Source organism: Xiphias gladius, chromosome 16, assembly GCF_016859285.1.
Source record: "Xiphias gladius isolate SHS-SW01 ecotype Sanya breed wild chromosome 16, ASM1685928v1, whole genome shotgun sequence".
NCBI classification, from domain to species: Eukaryota; Metazoa; Chordata; class Actinopteri; order Istiophoriformes; family Xiphiidae; genus Xiphias; species Xiphias gladius.
Window position 1 is genome coordinate 8,231,423 of NC_053415.1, and position 21,257 is coordinate 8,252,679.

The 21,257-nt window shown below is 41.8% G+C and overlaps 1 protein-coding gene across 6 annotated transcripts in view; it reads right to left on the reverse strand.

The window, feature by feature from the left end:
• myo1b (myosin IB) overlaps positions 1 to 21,257 on the reverse strand; it is a 57,004-nt gene that overhangs the window by 3,826 nt on the left and 31,921 nt on the right. For 2 of the 6 annotated variants that reach the window (XM_040148322.1, XM_040148323.1), the window contains exons 7-25: positions 19,775 to 19,838; positions 17,280 to 17,378; positions 16,042 to 16,145; positions 14,198 to 14,345; positions 13,275 to 13,393; positions 12,598 to 12,684; positions 12,371 to 12,436; positions 8,735 to 8,839; positions 7,327 to 7,389; positions 6,948 to 7,148; positions 6,589 to 6,815; positions 5,992 to 6,192; positions 4,947 to 5,040; positions 3,737 to 3,886; positions 3,572 to 3,640; positions 3,370 to 3,456; positions 2,882 to 2,968; positions 1,643 to 1,729; positions 688 to 774 (exon numbers count right to left, since the gene is read on the reverse strand). In XM_040148322.1, the coding sequence (XP_040004256.1) occupies positions 688 to 774; positions 1,643 to 1,729; positions 2,882 to 2,968; positions 3,370 to 3,456; positions 3,572 to 3,640; positions 3,737 to 3,886; positions 4,947 to 5,040; positions 5,992 to 6,192; positions 6,589 to 6,815; positions 6,948 to 7,148; positions 7,327 to 7,389; positions 8,735 to 8,839; positions 12,371 to 12,436; positions 12,598 to 12,684; positions 13,275 to 13,393; positions 14,198 to 14,345; positions 16,042 to 16,145; positions 17,280 to 17,378; positions 19,775 to 19,838 (2,145 nt within the window). The remainder of the gene's footprint in view (positions 1 to 687; positions 775 to 1,642; positions 1,730 to 2,881; positions 2,969 to 3,369; positions 3,457 to 3,571; positions 3,641 to 3,736; positions 3,887 to 4,946; positions 5,041 to 5,991; positions 6,193 to 6,588; positions 6,816 to 6,947; positions 7,149 to 7,326; positions 7,390 to 8,734; positions 8,840 to 12,370; positions 12,437 to 12,597; positions 12,685 to 13,274; positions 13,394 to 14,197; positions 14,346 to 16,041; positions 16,146 to 17,279; positions 17,379 to 19,774; positions 19,839 to 21,257) is intronic. The other 4 variants (XM_040148324.1, XM_040148325.1, XM_040148326.1 and 1 more) reach the window with 4 other exon arrangements.

Below are 21,257 nucleotides of genomic sequence, written 5' to 3' on the forward strand. Positions count from 1 at the left end.
AACAAATACAGTGCTGCTTTATCTGTGGTTAGTTGCATAGATACAGAGAAAGCAGACAGAGACAAGAGTTTCTCAAAAACCTTGCAAATAAAACTAAAATTATCAGCATGGCTAGAAACGGTAAACAGGAAATGGTTTGTCTCTTGATTTGGGTGAACTCCTCCTTTAAGATGAGATCACAGCTACTGTGTTAAACACGTTTCTCTGGGCCACACAGGTGGCACAGGGCTAAATGTTGAAGGACTTCAAGTCCTGCAAGATGCACAAGGACTGCTCTGCAAAGGGAACTGGGAGGGAAACTACGTTAAAAAAGTACCATGTTGTGGTCGTATAGCATTCATTGCGATTTTGTAATTTTAGAGCTGATTATCCTGATTATTGTATTACAGTTTTAATGGTGAAAACCTTTATTTAGTTTGCACAGGAGTTGATTTAATATATCAACCAATAACCACATAATTACTCATGTCCTTATGTGCTTAACCCCTGGGATCTTTGCGTAGGAAGATGCACACGATTTGAAACAATGCCAGGATAATGGATAAATTGTGATCACAACACTGGGCAGAGACTGGCTTCCTGCAGATGAATGCAAGGATGGTTGCGGAGGATGAGGAGGAGTTGGGTCAGGGGTGATGAGTAGGTGGCAGACTTAGTGATGAGCTGCGCCGTGGGGCTGGTAGGTACCTTGAGTCCCTGCCAGTAGGCCCAAATCACAGCGACAGCATGCTTACGCCTGGCCTCTTCCTTCAGTCTCCTCAGCTCCCTGCGAGCCTGTTCAGGGGGTGGGCGGGAGGAGAAAGAGAGCGGGAACAAATGAAGCAAGAGGAGATGAGAGGAAGAAGAGGGAGATACTGTTTTGCCTGAGGTCAGCAAACATCAAATACACACACACATACACACACACACACTGCACACGAGCCCTGTGTGACCATCAAGAGACTGTAAAAGTACAGATCTACTGCTCCCGTGTCCAGAAATGAATATGGCACTGTGGGTCAAATGAGTGTTTATCAGCGGAACTTCTGTAAGGGAAACAGAGTTGGTGCTTTTTAGCGGGATTTTGACTGTAACGGGAGAAGAGCAAAAGTCACAACTCAGGCAGCAGAGGTCACCAAACAGTTCCATCTAAAAAAAGACAAACAGTACTGCAATGCAAAGAGTGAACGTGCATCAGCTACACAAGAAGGAAGAAGTCATGCACGAGGAGCAGGCAGCATGCAGTGGTGAGGCATCGGCCTTGGAGGAAGAAGCCGAAAACAGACCCAAATTATGACCTATCTGTCCCTGGTGTGTGTGTGAGACTATCGCCCATGGAATTGGGTTGCCCACAGAACCTTGAGCCACTAACTAGCACTTACATTAGCAAAATTACAATTTCACCTGGCAGACAGAGCTGTACAGACAGGCTTCGGGAAGAATGTCTGTTTTGATCCCACTAGACCTCTTCAGCATCCATTGGACGACGGTTTGTGTGTATGTAGGAGAGTATGGTGAACTGTCTTACATCATAAAATGCAAGTCAAATGTTTAGAATGGGTTGAGCAGACTTATGCATATGTTGAAGGGGTTTTTTTTCGGGGGGGGGGGTCGATGGAGGCGGCAAGTCACGACAAGTTAAATTGACAGGCTTCCCAAATACCTTGGTGCCCTGCCAGCCGGCCCAAATGACCGATACGGCATGTTTATTCCTCGCCTCCTCCTTCAGCTGACGCAGCTCTCTCCGGGCCTGATGAAAAGCGGTGGCAGTTGTGGAGGAGGTTAATTACAGAGACAACCATAACTTAATTGTCTCAGGAGAGGTACTGAGTAGGTGCGAAAAGGAATCATGAGGAAACACTGACGAAAGACAGCAAAATATGTCAGGAGGTGGGACAGTGGGTGGTTAACATCAACGCGTGAGCAACAATAGGGGGTGCTCATGGTGTTTGATCTGCATACGGCCAGGTGTCAGAGGGAGCAATATTACTGCAACGAGAGAGCTGTATTTATCGCTTCATAAAAGATGCTGACCAATCAGAGGCCGTCATGTTTGCTAAGACCAAAGTTCACATATGACACGGAACAATTGTTAACAGCATCTGTAATGAGTCAGAATTGATAGTTATCAGCAGCCTCGGAGACCTTGAAATTAAGTATTGATTATTAACTACCAAGAATTTCTGAAATGATAACACTGCTACGATAAAGATATGTTATGCATAGGGACTACAAAATCTCTACAATGGCTGTGGCTTCATAAAGAGGCAACATCTGGGCCACCATATTGACGTAATTCCATGTTTATAAGAGCTTCTTGGTGTTTTTCTGTCAGCATATCAGTATATTACAAATAGGCTTCTCAGCACAAGCTAGAGTAAACAGCACAGTGAAAATTGTGTGTTATAGGCACTGTATGGTTGGACTAATTATTAGATTATATCATAGCAGGGACAAATTCTAAAACACAGACTGGATAGGCACTAAACCAAAGACACACAAATTTAAAATATGCGAGCTACGTTTTAGGGTCTGATTGTGGCTAAGTTTGGTTTCATATGTCTAGAAATCGTGTTTTTGTTTATAACGTCATGACTGAAGTAACAAGAAAAAAACCTAAACAAAACAAAACAAACAGGGAAAAAAAAAGAAAAAAAAAAAGCAGCAACTATTAAAACATGTTAAGACAATCCTACATGTAACAGTTACAAAATGGAAAACAGGACAAACAGCAATAAGGCACATTAAAGAGGCCAGTGGATAGTAGAAGGACTGGGGTTTATCCAGAGGGGCTGTTACTCTATAAGATAGTTTCACTGTGATAATGGGATGGGACGAGACGTGGTGAACAGGGATGACAAGACAGCTGGGACAGCGACACACTACGGCTGGGTGGAAATACCTTGGTTCCCTGCCAGTATGCCCAAATAACTGTCACAGCGTGTTTATTCCGCGCTTCTTGTTTTAGACGTCTCAGCTCCATCCGAGCCTGGTGGGATGCGGTGGGCGTTAGGTAAGACGGGTTGAGGAAGGAAGGAGGAAAAGAATCAAGAAAGGGAAGTGTGAGGATGGGGGGGGGAGAGGAGAAAGAGAAGTTGCAGTTGTGTGATCAGGAAAACAAGCAGGATTAAAGGGAAACAGCAGCAATAATATCAAGGAGAGCTTTGTTAAAGAACAGAATTTCTGTATAACTGTGGGGCAATTAGGCAGGAACACTGCATACGATGAGAAAGTGTTTAACGCAATACTGTTAAGTCTTCGAGAGTGGTTGTTTTATTTTATTTTTATTTTTTCAACATTAATTAAAAGTCTGTATTAAAGCCAGGCTGATGCTCCGTTGAGGTAAACACCTCAACTCTGAAATCTCTCTGCGCTTTAATGCATCAGTACCTGGGTGCCGTGCCAGTAGGCTGCAATGGTGGTCACTGCCTCCTCGCATCTCTTCTGGTATTTCAGCTCTCTCAGGAGTTTGCGTGCCTAGTGGAAATAAAACAAGCAAGCAGATATTTTAATACTGTTTCCATCATGATTTCTGCACTGCTTCCCGCTACATTTCACTCTAAACAGAGTTAATTCATAGGAAGGTGCACACCTGCCATCCTCTGGTGTAGGACTGCACCACAGTGGTGGCGCTCTTGATCCTCTGGTACTTCTTCTGTTGCTGTGAGATGGAAAAGGAAAAGATTGGGTAGTTAACAGCACTTTACGTATCAATGTATGTCTGGTTGTGTTGACTGCTTTTCCTCGAGAGCCTCACCGCATATCGGCGGTACCATGCTGCCACCACTATTTGACTCTTTTTCAGCAGGAGGAATTGGCTGCGGCACTTCCAGCCACGGTAGATCTTCTGAATGAGGGTGGCCAGGTCGTGCAGGCATTGCCTCCTCCTCTCCTCCAAGAGGAAAAGCTACAGGAAGGGAGGAGAATTAACTACACAAGATTACACCCTTATATACAGTGTGAAAGGTAGTAGGTATCGACATTAAATTTAGTATTTGGAAATTACAAAACCTTTTTTACCTCGGAGTAAAAAATGATCTCACAATGGATTCAATAAAAACGTGATTTTTATCTAAGCAAATACTAATTCAATGATATCAAGAACAAAGTCCAGTTTCTCTGCAGGTGGTAAAAAAATAACCCTTTACTGCTTGGGCTTACATCAAAACAATAAAAAAAAAAAATACCCATGTGAATCAACTTATCTTTATCAGGGATGTGACAACAACGTTTCATTGTCCAGCCACTGCGATTCTTATCCAACCTTATCTTACTCTCAATTTACCCCAAAAACTTGCATATTAATTCCTGTTTACACAGAATTGTGGCTAGTGAAGCCATGTCTTGTTCTGTGTGGTTTCGGACAGCAGTTTCTCCAAACCTTGGTAACAATTGAGTTTGAGGTGTGGCTACGCTGGATTGGCGACCAAAAGAAACACTGTCTGCAAACCTGGATCAAAATCTGCGTAACTAGACTCTATATCTAAGTGATTTCACAGCTGCAGATATATGAGGGAGATAAGTTAATCAGATAGAAAAAGCGATTACAGAAAAAAAAAATTCCTGCAGTATGAGATCATGTTATTCCAAGCTTTGTTTGGTCTTTTGCTGGGTGGGGAAAAAGTCCATTCAAATACTGTAGGCTTGAACAGTTGAATAGCCTGCAAGCACTGAGTAAAGACGCTCATTTCCCATGTTAGATGGGACGGCTAAGTGAAACCATGTGTTTTCAGAATGGCGGCTGCATACTAATTGCCAAAGTGGGGGCTCCAAGCGCAGCCCACCCTGTTTTACAAACATTTTACTGTGAGAAAACAGGGCAGCTGAGCACACTGGATTCAATCTTGAGACATTCAAAAACAGCTTCATCTACTAGAGTGCACAGCCGATGTTACAGCTGGCTGGAAAAAACACAACTTGGAGGGATATAGGGCTATTTTAACTGTGCATAAACGTGTTTTTTCTACCGTTCTTGGGTTCCTGATGAAGATCTTGGAGCGGCCATAGGAGAACTCCTCTACTGGAACCTGGAGGTCGGCCATCAGCACTTCCACTCCTTCCCTATAGAAAGCCAGAGGAGTCAGATGGGTCATCCAAAGCTCACAAGACACTTCAAGTGAACATAAACAGCATAACAACAACTGTGAAGAAACATTGGAAGGAGTTGGATGCAAGGGAAAACAGAAAAGCACAACAGGGAGTGGAAGGAGTAAATAAAAACCACACAAAGCACTGAAGGATAGCTGAAAAAAAAAAAAAAAAAACCACTGACGTGTGGTAGAGCAGATAGGAATCAGTCCTTTTACCAGCGCAGTGGATGAAACGTACAAGTCTGGCTGATATGGAACGGAGGAGACAGATAAGGTTAAAATGTCTCAACATGTCGTGGTTCAGAGAGGGAATGGTTCATTTCTTCTCGCCGGTGAACAACTGGTATGTGACAGGACCGCTGTTAGTTTCTGAGAGGACATTATGAAGGGTTTTGTACAAATAACTGAATATGTACTTGTGATAATAAAGTGGGATAGTAATCAGAAAGGCACACAACCACCAATAATAAACTACAAAAAAAAAAAAAAAAAAAAAGGTGTAAATGTCCGGAAGTGCCATGTTTACATTTAGAAAATGCTTAATATAATAATGATACATAAAAATATATTACAGTCTGTTGAGTAAATTCAGATGATTATTTCCCCCTTTCCAGCCTTTGTTTATCCAGGGAAAAGTCTCTTCCAGCAGTAACCTGCTTCACATTCACACAGCTCCACACAGTCACACCTGAGCGCTGACCAATCCAACTACATTCTATTAGTGCTGGTCAAAGCCACTCCACTGGGAGTAGTCTGAGGTTCAGTGCCGCGTTAAAGTCACCCGGTAGCGTTTCGCAGTTTAAGGACTCACATACACCTTGGAAGAGTTTGTTTTTGCAACTGTCAAGCACCAAGGCCCCTTCTCTAGTCCCCTCACCTGCCCTGCAGTTAGTCGCTGCTTCAGAATAAACACAATCATTACCTGGCAGGCCCTCTCCAATGGGGCCAGGTCCGTTTGCAGAGCATTTTGTAGCGCTCCAGGCAGGGCTCGTAGGCCTGGCGGAAGGCGTAGCCTGCTCTCCTCACGCGGACATTCTCCATCAGGCCCAGGTAGCGCACCTGATGGCGGACCAGAGAATCGGTGAAGATGTGGGATGCCTTCTTGTCATTAGGTTTGATGCATCTTAGGAAGCAAGAAGAGAGGTTGTTCGCATTAGTGCTTGACTTATGTATGGAGCTTATATGACCCTTTTAGAAAAATCAGTCTGAGTGTGGTAATGATACCATAACAGACACTGATACGAATATCAAAGATGAAAAAGACTTAATTTAATTGTAGATTTTTCTACCATCAGTAGACAAATTAATTTGCATCTGTCAGTCAACCTGATAGTACAAAGACTAAAAGTAAGAGTAAAATTCATACTAGATATGAGCAATTAAGTAAGTTGGCTGAATAACAAGTAGTTCATTTGTTAAGGCCAATATACTAAACAATATAGTAATAGTCTTTGATATCCAGCCAATATCATGAACTAAGACAATAACTAATATACTCAGTATAAATAACAGGACATACCGGATGTAGTTTGGGTTCTTGGTCTGCAGGTTCCTCATCAGCGTGCCCACTGATGCTCTGAACTGGAATCCAGCAGTCGGTGGTCTCTTCAGGTTGACTTTGGTGGGGTTGCCCTCAGGGAAAAGCTGTTTGATGAGGCTGTGGTTAGCCTTATACATGGCCTGTGACAGGTCTCGGTATAGCAGGTCATTGTTCTTGTCTACAAATCCCTCGACACGGTACAGCACCTTGACAAAAAGAAGAAACACAGTAAAAAAAATCTCTCCAGTGGTTTCTACAATCCCCTTATAGCACTTCAACAAACTTGCATTTAATCTGCAGATTTATTACTGTGCTGTGCACAGACTAAATTATAGTACCTTGCCGGCATAGTGCTGGATGCGGAAGCAACTGTGTGGCAGGCTGTGGTCGTTGAGAAACTTTGAATTCTTGCTGAGACGAGACTCAAAGTGCTGGTGTTCAGCACAGATAGTGTTCAATTTGTCCAGGAAGGTCTCGTCTGTGACTGTCCCAGGCCTCAGGCACTCCTCATCCAACATGGCCAAGATGCCATTTTGGTTCTGGCAATCGCAAGGTGGGTAAACATCAAAGGTGGTATAGGTTCATGAATATAAAATGTTAAATACCGAAATTTAAAACCACACAGTGGTGGCTATTTTCTATTACCATGTCAGAAATGAAATGTGAATTCTCGCTGATAGGTTTGTGTCGTCTCTGAGGAGTGGGAGACTGACTTACATTCTCAATGAGGTCGCAGATAACAGCGTTGTTGAAATACTCAATATTGGTCCACTCGATACCCTGTGACAAAAGACATGATGGTCAAAGATATGAGCATCTTTTAGCAAGGCTCCCTGGTAAGGACACAGAGGCGGATGTTGTTTTGTCCACATTCTGTTAATTCTTTAAAACACTAAACAGGAAACAAAAGGTCTGGTCAACTGAGGAGAGTTGCACTTTATGCATCTCCTATGTATCTCTCACTCTGACCTAAAACCTTATCATTTTACAGTGTTAGAAGCTGAGGTTATACTACGTTTGGACACATACTTTAACACAATATTTACAAGGGGAAGTTGGGTCTAATGGGAACACACAAAAACAATGAATGGGCAAGGCCCCTTTAAAGTGACAGTTCTTATTCCTTATTTAAGCATTCTTTGACCAGGAACTTTAGTGCAGTTCTTAAAAATGATTAAATCAGTCTAAATGTTGGTACGTCAGTCTTTATAGCCATATTTCTTCTTACTGATTAGATGCTAGCTTCTACTAAGACCTTCTCTCCTGCTTTGTATCCATCTGAATCTTCTCATCTCCTGAGTAAGGACAGAGCACAAAGCCTTTCTGAAGAGGGAAAGGGAAACATTTTCCATCTTGCCCTGTCAAAAGGCCACTGGCCCCTGAAAAACCCACTTTGCTAACATGTAATTCACAGCTCCTAATGGGTTGGGAACATAGTTTTGGTTGATGTAAGCAATGTGACAGATATTTTGAGGGGGAGGGTAAAAAGAAGGTGTGGCTTAAACTAATGCGTGACTGGCCAGATTCCTGATTGGTGGACCTGCCTCCATTTTCCAGTGCTGTGGTATTTTCCCATGCAGTATACTGGACAGATGCCATGAGTGGAATATCATTGGTGGTGGTGTTAGTGGGGGAAGGGGTTTGGGGGTCACCGCTGAAGCCCTCACATACATAGAGCTTTGAAAACAAACAGAGCTTAAAGGCCCACAACGGGGAGTGTTTACTCTCACTGGAGTGAGGGATCACTTGTCCCAGAGAGTCCACAGAGGGGAGACAGGAAGAGAATAAACTGGGAGTGTGATGGAAGACAGAGACGGGGACAGAAGACATACATGGGGTAGAAATGCATTTGGGTCAAGAGAGAGTCTGCAGATCTAGCTGAAATGGCACAAAGGGTTCAACAGATGAGTGACTTGACCAGGTTGGGATCTTGCTGCGGGGCCCGCCATGATGAACTGTCAACACAACAAATTGACTGCTGACATGTTGAACGATGTAGATTTACAGCTGCAGGCGAGAGAGTGCTACCAGGGCCACAGGCTGGGCTCAATAGGTCATTTATCCCAGTGTCCCCTCCCCACAGGGATTGTGTGTTTGGTACGTGTGAATGTGTGCGCAAATTTACCTCTCTGACATATTCCTCCTGCTCCTCGCGCAGGGTCAGCTCGATAAAGATCTGCTGCAGCTTCTCGTTGCAATAGTTGATGATGAACTGCTCAAAGCTGTTGTCCTGCGGGAGCAGCGACAGGTGAAAAACAAGTTAGCTCCAGCTGTTAATTAACATGTTGAATCCTGAGGGTCCCTGAACTGACTGTCATTCTGTGTTGCTGTCAATGAAATGGCTTTTTTGACTGGGGGGGAAATAAATAAAAATCATCATCTACTCCCTTAGTTATATTTTTGTTGGTTTCCACTGTACTTCACAAACCACTATGATAAGGAAATGCATCATAAATACTGTATTCTCTTGTTGTGCTATTCTTTTCAAAGTGTTTGGGACAGTCATGAGCTGTACATTTTTTTTGCTCAGCTCACCCCAACACATTTTCCGCAACATTTTCTTATTTCTCTTCTGAATTTTTTTCCTCTACAAAAACATTCATGAGCATAGTCACCTCATCACCTAACTGTGCCTTTTCCATTCATTCCTGCAGCGTTCTTTAAAGAGGATGGTCTACGTTTAGACACATTTTGCTTGATTAAAGAAGGTTCCAAAGAATTTAGATCTGGTATCAGATCCAGAGCAGGAATAAAGTTTGATCAAAGAACTACGTCCACAACGATGCCATCAGAAAACCAAACATATTCAAAACCTGCAAACTCAGATCTGACTATTTAAACTGGCCATGCACAAGTCTGGAGACACAAAGAGTCTGGAGTTCAGAGAAAAATTCTCTTTACAATAACAGCTTGATCACATCTGTCTGCATACTGTCACATCTTTATTTTTGAGCTGTGGGGGGCGGGCTCTAATTTTTAAAGAAGGGCCGTACATCTGATAGATTACCAGCAATAATCAGCTTGAACAAACTATAACCTGCAGCTCTCTCCTTCTGCTCGACTGTTTGTTACCTCATCATTTTCACAACCATCTATCTGGCCGGTGAACAACTGATACCAGTAGATCTTGCACTTCTTTCTTATGGTAATAAACCATTATCAGTAAACGTTCCTGTAAATTGTCATAGAATTCATTAAACATTGATGGAGTTTTAACCACTTAAAAGCCTCAACCCTTTTTACGCCCTGCATTTCTCAGTTATTTATGTTGTCAATTATGACCATTGAGCAGTGAGTCATGCTTCTTGGCAGATGGCCTTATTGTGTGCTGGGTTAGGTTATACTGATTTTCTAAGGACACAACGTTGGTTAGAGCAGCAGGTTAAGTTTTAGAGCTCAGAGTGAAGGACAGGGCAAGGTTTCTCAGTGACCAGGAAATGGGACACATCGCCAGATCAGTTGTTAATGTTAAGACTCCGTTTCCTTTTACTGAGAAACCAAAATGTCATCTTCACCCCCAAACACGCACACAGGCACACACACACACAAGCATGTTTACACCCAAGTGGCAGCAGACACCAGGCTGAAATATGAGAGACTTGTACCGTAAGACTAAAATATTTCAGCTGCAACTCTGATGTTTTATGACAAGCAGTTCATCTTAAAACGATGTTTGAAGTCGACTGGCTCATTTCTCAGAGGTGTATCTTCACTTGCCCCCAAGGTCCTTGCATTTAATTATGTGTTACAAGTTAAAACCAACATTTCCAGGGAAAATTACTTACGGTGAGCATTGGCCCTACATGTTTATCAGATGTTATTTAAATGTCTTTTCTAATAATTTTCGTTAAACCTTCCCTGTCCATTATGGCAGAAATTCAAGATAATGAAGTTGCCATACACCCTTCTGCTCACATTATAAACTGACACCTGTACTGTTCTCAGTATAATCTGGTTTTTAAATTAACTGTAGAATACCTAAAACATCCCAAAGCATTAACCTAATCTGTATTTTTCAAAAAGAATAGTTCAACATTATGACTAATGTACTTATTCGCTTTCTACAGCTAGGAGACTTTTATCTTAGCTTTGCATAGAAACAGGAAGCAAGAAGAAACAGCTACCGTGGCTCTGTCCAGAGGACAGAGCCCCTTTTAACTAACACGTCTTTTTTGTTTAAACCATACAAAAATCAAAGTGTAAAAATGACATGTTGTAGTTCTCTACAGGGATTACAGAACTTGCTGGACTGGTTCTTGGCTGGATGCAGTAACTCTCTGTGGTCTCATGGAGACGACAAGACTCCAGAAAGTTACCGCTCCCAGCCAAGAAATAGTCCACTTTGTTACTTTGGGATAGAGCCACGTTAGCTGTTTCCCCTTGCTCCTACTCTTGGTGCTAACCCAAGCTATCAGTCTCGAACTAATCTAACTCACAGAAAGGTAAAGGAATAAGCGTATTTTCCAGAATAGCAATCTATTCCTTTCAATACCTGTTTATGACCAAAAAAGAAAAAAAAAAAAAACACAGACATCCAAATTCAATACAGCAGCTAGACATTTAGTTGCCAGTTTATTCATTGCACTGAACTAAAACTAATGCAGTCTTATTCAACAGCCCTGCAATAAATCAATCCTTTTAAAGTAGTATCTGGTCTACACTTGTTGATAAATAGGGTAGACAGTGTATTAGAAACGCCTCTCACTATATCACAATACAATTCAGCAGCACCACAAACTGCAACCTCCAAAATGATGACAGAATTGAATCAACACCTCTCTAAAAGCTGGGTTTTACAATGCAGAATCCTTCATGAATGTAATATTTTTGCAGGGCTGTTGTATTAGAGTGCATTCGTTTTAGCTAGATGCACTGAATAAGTGTGTATCACGATTGAAATGATACAAAGGCCTCTGTAGCATCTTTTCAGCCTCGGGTCATGCTGCACAGCAGGGGCCCTGAATTATCTCTAACGAGGAGCTGAATTAAAACGAGAGGAGTTCAGATCACAGCATCCAAACTGGCACAGCAAACTGGCTGGTGCTTGTGTTACTTACTCCATCCTGGTGACCCAGACACAACACAACAGTCAGAGGAGATGAAGGACTTGAGAGTGAGTGGGGTAAACAAGCAGGAATATGAACAAGACATGAACATATGGGGGTGGGGGGCTGAAGGCATCAGGCAACAAGGCAAGGAACATTTTATGCCATCTCTATTTACTTGTACAGAGCACTCAGACTGTCTCACACGTGTTTGCAAGCACATACCTATTTACAAGCTGACTCATACCCAAATGGCTGGTGGTGTGTTAGCTCCAGCCATTTAGCTTGTTATAATGGAAACATACATCCCATTACTGGCTGTACTATGTAATGTTGCGGTGGTGTCAAAGACAGACTGTTTACTGTGCAATACCTTTGACAGTGTAACCATTACATGTATAGGATGTGTTGAGGATGTGTGTTTCCTGCGTAGCATGTACACTTTTCTACTGTGAAACGCTGATTTTAGTGTTGACATCATCTTGGCACAAAAACCATTTCACCCCTGGGAGCAATAAAGTTTAACTAATCTGATATGAATGTAGTTTTATCAACCCCTAAGATATTGGTGATAAGCTCCTCGCAGGTACCAAAACACGCACATCGACAGCCCGCGGCACAATCCTTTTAAATGCATAACAGGCTTGTGTGGTGGGAATCTGTCCTTGTGGTTTATCAGAACGCGGGGAGTGGAGTTAATCTGTCATTTGTCTTACCTCAAATATCTCAAAGCCATAGATGTCCAGTACACCCATGACCTTGTGCCGAGTTTTAGTTTGCGCCTGCAGGGAGACAATATGGTCAATATTAGCGATAAAGTGTGAAAGCGCTGTTCTGCCAGTTTAACTTAGCATGAAAACATCGAAAAATAATTATTGATAATTGAAATCATAATTGATTCAATCCACTGAAATAAATAAAATACATTCAGGACATTACTTACTTTAATGCTTTCGTTGATCCTGGAAACTAGCCAACTGAACAGACGACTGTAGAGATTTTTGGCAAGGGCATCTCTGGCATAGTAGGCCTGGTGGTAAATAACACATTAATCGCAATTAGGTGACAATGAAGCAAAAAACAGAAAATCCATTCATTCATCTCCCTACATCTCTGCAGACCCATAGTATCGGATTCTTTGAAAAAACCCTAAGAGCTAATACATGAGTTTCCAACAAGTCAAAAATTCAGGAAAAGAAAAACAACTTTCTCAATCAGTGAAAACTTTGGATACATATATTAAAAGGGAAACCACAAGCACAGGCAAGCCATGAGCGCTATCCTTATTCTGAGGTCAGGTTAATTCTCTGAACCATTTCCGCTCCTGCTTTTGGACACAGACAGCCATGTTTGGCGCATCTATGTCACATGAACAGTCAGAGTAAACTCAGTAACCTCTAAAATATGACCCACATTTGAATTTCCAGGAGCAATACCGCTCATCTATAATGGAGAGGTTTTCATGTAGCACTGACATGGGTCAGAGTCGGCAGCCAGCGGAGCAAGTCAAGGGGAAGAAATGGCCCTTTACCGTTTTATGAGTCTATGTGCGTAAGTGTGTGTTAATGTCAATCCAAGTAGGGCAGAAATGCATTGGTATAACTGATGCAAGGCACAGACCTGGGCCACATTCAGGGTAGTGGAGACTTTCTCCATCTTAGCCTCTACTGTACGGTAGCTGAAGGCCCTCTCCAGCACCGACTGTTCAATCCCCAGCAGCTCACACATCTCCTTCAAATCTGCAAAGGGGACACAGCAGCAGGACGGTTCATCAAGTAGGTGGCAATGAAAAAGATATCAACCTGTTTGTCATACATGTTAAGTTTATGCTCAGACATGTTTTTGAAGATTTAGACCACCACCTGTGTATTCCACTGTAATCTGCCTCCCTGTTCAAATGGAAAGTTTTGTTGAGGGTGGTTACGTGATACTTTAGTGTTACTTTATTCTAATTTTAAACCTCTTGTGATTAGATGCTAAAAAGTAAACATCAAAATTCTTCTCTTCTTGTTTTAACTCAATTATTGAAGTAGATATTGGAAGCTTTCAAGAGCTACGTGAAAACAACCTTGGTATATACGTCCATAGATGAAATAAATATGGCTCTGATGACACAGTAATCACACTGGTAGAAATGGAAGACTGCTAAAAAGTAATTTGGAAAGAAAAGGACTCAGATGTGAGCAACATAATCCAATCTTTGATTCATATATGAAAAATACATAATTTCCTTGGCAAAAGTGGCAGTAAGATGGATGATGCCACTGCCATTAGGGGAAATATGTAAATGGAATATTTGCCTAAAGAGAACAGCTGTGGGAGTGGTAACACACACACGCAGCACTTGTCAGGCATCACTTGTCAATGATATGTAATAATTTAAAATAATACGACGAAAACACGAATACAATTATTCAGCTTGTCTGATAATTATCTAATCATGACTAAATACCTGGGCAGCTCAGCTGTTTAAAACTACATCATGCAGCAGACTCAAAATGAAGACTGTCTCTTTGCCTCCTGTTTTTTGTCTGTTAACCCACCATTTTTGTCTTTGATGCGGCTCTCATCTGTCCCGTTGCAGCGCGACTCTGGCTTGAACTCGATGTTACCGAGCTTCAGCACGGCAGCCACCAGCTCCAGCACCGACAGCACCTCGTCCTCCATGAAGCCAACGATTTGCATGGCATTCTGGGAGGGCAACAACGAAATGAGAGAGTCACAAATCGACTGATAATGTCGAATCTTGGTGGGAAACACAGACAGAGCTGCAACTGGGAACTAAGCTAAAAACGCAGCGTAATGTGACAGTGTCTGTGACTGTGCAAACACCAGTTAATTAAGACTGAATTATTATTGTTGTTGCAGCCTGTCAGCACTGTAACTAGTGCTGTGATGACAATGAATTTGACGAATGGCTTAATACACTTCCAACACAATTGTCTTCTGCAAACCCAAATTCCATCAAAAGATGTATTTGTACACACTGGAACAGAAAATATTGAATGAGAGCTGCAGCAGCCGTCAAAAAGCTGTGTCAACCAGACGTGCTTTCAAGCTTTAATTCTCCAGGACAGTCACTTGAGACTGAGATCGTTGTTTTTTTTTTTTTTAAAGAGGGAGTGCAGGCCAAACTAAGCATTTATTTAATTTACATAATTCAGCATATCAAAAAAAAAAAAAAAGGAAGCCAAGTAAAGAGGAGAAAACCAAAAGTATAACCTCAACCTTTACAAACAAAACCGCATTTACACTATTGAATATTTAAAATGGTTTTAATTTAATTCCAGTCCGTCAAACTAGTATGAGGAGCCAAACGTAAAACAACTTCCTTTAGAACAGAAAATGAAGTGCTTGGGAGTACTATGTTATAAACCAGCCCTTGCTTTATGTTTCTTTTTTAACTGAACTACTTCCATGTTTGTTGAAATTAAACTTATTATTATTAAACTCTACTTTTATTGTCTCAGAAAAGGCCACGTGGAGGGACTCATTGTTTGGAGGGAATGTACTCTTGTGTTTCCGGTGGTGAAAGGCAGCTGTACGGGGAACACTGTGAAAACTCAATGTGAGGGCTGATGAGAATCAGGATGTGAAACAAATACAGTAGAATGTGACATAACGGACTGAAGAGACTAGCGTAGAGCATGCTACAGCCTGCCTGATAACAATAGAGTGCAGTGGAAATAGTCACTTCCAGACTCAACATCCTATGTGTCAACATCAGTAAGGACAAGAAGTAGTGGCATTGAATATGCAAACAAGATCCTTCGTGTATATGCACAGACTTAAATGAAAGGAAGCAGCTGCTGTTTCTCCCGTGGTTTTCCACAGAACTGCTGCCGCCGCTGTGCTGTTGCAGGCTAAACCATTGTCGGTTAAATGGTACACTTGGAATTTCCCATGTTAATCAATACAAACATGGTAGTTCAGGTTTCAGTTCACTTTCAAGTTTAGGTTCTGTTCAAAGTTCACCTGGTTTTGCAACAGGTGGGAGGGAAGCTAGTGTGGAGCATTACCACAATCTGAGAGGACACTCTGTTAGTTTGTTAAGTCCAGGAGATAAGGAGACATCAGACTGCCTCTACCCTCTGTAAAGGATTTGGATTAATTTGGCATGACGCAACAAAGGAAAGTCAGTGGTGAATAACAATGGGGTATGACGCTGCTTGTGAGGAGTGTGTGTTCTTGTTCGTCTGGTTTTTGTGAGAGTCTGTTCGTGGTTTAGAATTAGAATTGAAATCAGGGCTGCTTTTGAAAAGTGAGGTAATTTCTACTAGTCACCTGGGTTTTTTTGGGTTTATTCTTTAAAGGTGAACTGGGATTACGTCTAAGTTAGGATAAAGTGTAATATGATTAAGACAAATATGTGTAATGTACTACTCACTCTGACTGTCCTGAAGTTGGCCGCGTCATCCAGTCCATTGACCACAGCTGAGTCCAGGCTCAGGTAGTTGTACTTGCTGAAGTCCCGGTGCAGCTTCAGCTTCTCTGTGGCACACAAACCATGTGGTTGCTATTTAAAACTATGCTTGTTCAGAGCAGGCTGGCTACAGACAAATCAAGCCTAATTTACATCAAATGCAAGTCACACACCTACACACTGAAAACACAGCCATGTAATAATGAATATAAGCTGCAGTCCTCAGTGACCTAAAAATACATATTTTATGGTGCAAAACTCAAATGGGTGACACCCCTGCCCTACAAACAAATTTGTATAACCTACAGGCCTATGTTTCTCCAAACACAACTTCTACACACTGCATGCACACACTGAGTTACTGATGTGAACATTATTCCGGCGGATCGAATAGCCCTCTTAAAAGCCCTCCTATCTAGTAGCAAAGAAATCTATTCCTTGCGTGGGTGCATGTGTCAGCTTTCATTAGCTTTTGCATTAACTACAGCTGAATCAAGCCCCTCTGATGTGTGCGCCCTGTAGTCAATGACCATTATATTGTTCTACTATGTTCAGGACGTAAAACAATGCCCTCTGTACACAGATAAGCAAATAGAGGGAACAGGTTTCATGGCCAGTCTTTGTTCTCTGTTGTGTTTGTTAGGCAGGAAGACTGGGTCATTAATGTATCAGCCATGTGTCCGTGCAGCTGCAATTCTGTTGAAAAATGCTTTATGTAAGATTTTAACATAAGGATCGGTATTGCTGGTGACTCCAGATGACAGTTAAAAAGTAAATGAAAGTATAATATTTAAAACCAAGAAATAGGGGAACACAAACTCCATGACCGTGTTAACCATCCCAGTCTGGTGCATGATGATTAAATCCAAACAACTGGGCAGAAGATCCAACAATGGTGAGGCTAGTTTCCTCTGGACAAGACTGCTCGCTAGCTACTCTGATTCATTACTTCCTGTGAGCAGCGATGTGTATATTCAGAGGCCAGAAATAATTATGGCAAACAGGCTAAATATATTGCAACCCCAGTTTGTGGTTTTGGCCAATAAGAAGGGCGAATTTCAGCCTTCAGTTTTTCAGTATTTCAAAATGCCTTTTCCCCCAGATCAATAAACCCTTTCATCTTCAAGCTAAGCACACCATCTAAAAAAAAAATACACTGATGCTTCCATTCAACTTCCATTTCCAGCATTTTTACAACTTACTGAGTGTGTCGTCGGAGGCTCCGGACAAGAGCTGATAAAAGACATGGAAGTTCCTCTCTCCTCTTGGCTGTTTCACCACACGTGACTTCTCCAGCAGATCTAAAAGAGTGAAGGACAACAAAAGGAAACAATGACACATGATGACAAAAAGTCACTGGGCAGCAATAATCCTCAGAGGAAATGTTTCTGCAGTAGTTCCCAGAGCTGTCCTACTGCAGTTAATATGGGGCTGACCTGTAAGTATTAAGGATGCCCAGCCGGCATCTACATGGAGATCAAATTGGTTTCTAGTTCCATGATGTATTTAAGTTGCCAAGGTGACCAAACCAATGTTGTGTGTATAAACACTACAGGAAGCGCAGAGAGAAGAAACCACACAATGATATCAAACGTCAGCCTTTTCTCCTGGGCTCCCGACCAAGTGCAACAGCACCCGATTAAAACGGGACCCATCATCCACTCACCGCATTAGGCTGAGTATGATTTAATTAAAGACCGACTACAGAGGTCAGCAGCATCTGAGGTTGCTTGAGATCCTCTTCACTGCCAGCCTGGCTGGATAATAGCATTCAATTTGTCTGGTTAGAAAAATATATCTTATTTCAGGAGACTTTAGAGTTTACATTACACACTGAAGTGAATGCTTTGGAAAAAAAATATCCACGTGAACTTGCATTTTAACCATGATTTAATTTCCGGCCAATTGTCGATTTTCAGACTTCGCAAACTCTGACTCACCAGTTGGTGGGAGCCGAGAGGACAGAGGTACTTCACTGTATCTGCGGATATACTGCAAGCACCTAACTAGACAGCCCTGCACAGAGACCTGGGGTTGTCAGAGTTAGCGGTGGATCAGGTTTAATGTGAATCTGTGACACCCACTAGACATGAATCACATAATTGGCTCTATAAGAGCAAGCACATCAACAATACAACATCCATGATGGAGTGGCTGCCAGCAGCAATACACAGCCTTGATCAAACGCACAGAGAGGTGAAGAAAAATACCAGTGAAGAACCACCTCCGTTATCCCATTATTTACCTTTATGTAGATAGTTTTTTGTCACCATTCTGTCAAAAAAACAAAAGAGGCAAGGCAATGAAGAGTCTCTGATTATTCTCAAAACAAGGGTACTAAAGTGACCTGAAACCCTGTGTCCAGCCAAAATGTTCACCTGTCATCTTGCATTTGTTTTTGAGGGCCACAGCTTCCCATTTCCTGTTGTAAAGCATTCTGAATGGCATTTCTTGTGTACTCTGTTGACAACATGTTCTCTCTGCCTTAGATAAGCAAACACACTTTAAAGTGTCAATGTGGGGACAGTATCCTGTTATGTTTTGACTACAGGCTTTGGCTGTGTGGCCGCCAAAAATGTCTTACCACTCTATAATTACCATAGTTACTGAGAATGGGCTTTATAGCCATCTATTTTCTAGGAGAAAAATAATGAGCTGAGAAGTCAAGAGAAATCCATCCAGGCCTGCCCTGCATGAACATCCTCATCCATCTGTCTAGCCAGCCAGCTCTGTCTGAAGCAGTCACATGTCACTGGTTTTTCTTCACAGACAGTCCCTTGTGTTGGACTGACTCAGGCCAACAGACAGAGGTTCATTTGTGTCATGGCCATCAGCCTGTCTCTTTGTTTCTGTGACCTCTGGCGGGGAAGCCAGCACAGACAAAACAATGTGAACAGAGGCAAGATCAACCAAAACAGAGAAAAGAGTTAAGGAGAGAAAGTCGGTAGGTGGAAAGGTGCCTTTTGTTCAGTCTGAGAATCTGAGATTGGTTCAGTCAAGCAAAAATCAGTTTTAAGAGTTCTCATAGAATGTGCAACTGTATACCTGCATACCTCATTACTTTGAACATCTGAACAGCTTCTTTAACTGTTTTTGAAATTAAAACAGCGGAAAAAGAAAACAGAGTTATTGCTGCTCAGTTTAAGTAGAGAGACTGTATAAACTGATTATATATCTGTAGTATAATCCCTTTAGATTTTAAATCCCGCTCTTTACAGAGAGACTACTGGAGGAGGGATCCCTCCTCTTTAGCACTTCCTGAGATTTCTTGCTTTTTAGCCCCTCGTGAAGGGGGGGTTCTTCCTTAAATTTGTGTTTTGTAATTTTGGGCTACATAAGTAAAATTGACTTAATTAAAACAGAGCCTGACAAGATATTGGAAAATATATCGATATTTAAGGTGTATTAAGCTTCTCGCACATCAAATCACACATCGACCCATGTGAATAGTGATTATTACAGTATGTATGTGGTGTGAACATGCTTTTCATGCCATCCTCAAAGTTAACTTGACACTTTGATGTTTAATGGAGTTAACTGTTGCTCGGAGGCAGGAAGGACATGTCAAAGGAAGAACAAACGAACAATATAAAGATTAAGCAGGAAATATGGTGTTTGCCATTGCCCTGCAAAACATTTACAGATTTGTATTTATTTTTTTTTATTTTAAGGGCATTTTCATTTCAATACTACTCACAGTTGCTGATGACTCCACCCAGGGGATCTCCTTTGAAGTCAAACTCAATGTCCATGTACTTTCCCTGTGGATCAAAGCACAGTAGTTACAACTGAACTACTGTACATAACTCACATATAGACTCTCTTGTTGCTGCAGTCATGCTTTGAAAATGCTTTGTGAGCCAGCTTATAGCTATGTATACTTATGCAAAGATCATTACAATGAACTGGATCTCAAACCCAGCTCATGAATTCTGTTCAGTTCACAGTGAGGATCTCTGCACAAATCCATTCATGTTACAACTAGAGCACGAGTTGCCAATCATAAAAACGACTGCTATAAATAACTGGCCTCTGTGGAGGGAAAGCCCCCACCCTGCCAATTTCTTTCTACTGGAGGCCTAAAACAAACCATTTCAGGCCCCCTCTCCTCCTTCTGTCTGAAACTTGGAAGTTAGAACAGAGAGTCCTGTGTGTTTGATTTTTTTTTCCCTCTGATGTATTAATAGCAGACAGGTCCTCAGAACAGGCGAAAATCTACTGGTGAGTGGGCTCCAGCCAAACTCAATAAGCTTGCTGCACTCAGCAACATGACATGACAGTTTGATTCATAGTTTTCTGATAAACTGATGGAGCTCTGATGAACTGGTTTATAGTAGGGAGGCCTGAGGTCCTTGTCTAGAGGTTTATGCCAAGGGTACCTAAATATAAACAGATCAGGGGCATAATCCTTTATAATACTCCCTGTTACAACTGCAAGTCCAAGCATTGGCATGTGTTTGTATGTACCAATGTAGGTAGAAGATTGGATATATTGGGAAATCTGAACTTGGAACAGGAAAAGTACATTGGCAGTTAGCCTGGTAGCTGTTACTGGCTGGAATAACCAGTTTCCAATATAGTGTAACCATGAAACCTTCAGTCTTGTGGTATCACATCATGGATACACTGGAAGTTCTTCAGATAAACTCCCTCCCTGAAAATACCGAGCCAGAAAATGTGAGAATGCCGTCTTGGGAAGACAAAGTTAAAAACACACCCGTCCCTTTTCATACTGCCACTGCCTGGAAAATAACTTATTTTCTGGATTCATGTCGGTCGTTACAAAGAGCAACCTCGACACAGAATCATTCTTATGGTGATATCTCTGTCTGCCATAGAGATTAGCATTGAATTCCTTCAGCTTTCTCATTCTCAAACTACTGCAGGTCATGAGGGCAATCTGCCGACTTAGAAACAAGTTCAGTTTTGTCACACAGAGATGATAAAGAGAAAATTAAAAAAAAAAAAAAAAATCTGCAACCACTGTGTGAATGTTTGCAATAGACAAGCTGAAAGTTTGCAAGGGACAAACTGACAGTCCAGTTTTCTTGGTCTGCACTGACATTTATTACAGTCACATAGGTGATGTACAGCAGTGTAGGTCCAAGGCCTTGTCATGTCTGCTGTATGTAAAGAGCATTTACAAAGGCCCTTTAAGATGTTTGAGTGCAATATATGAA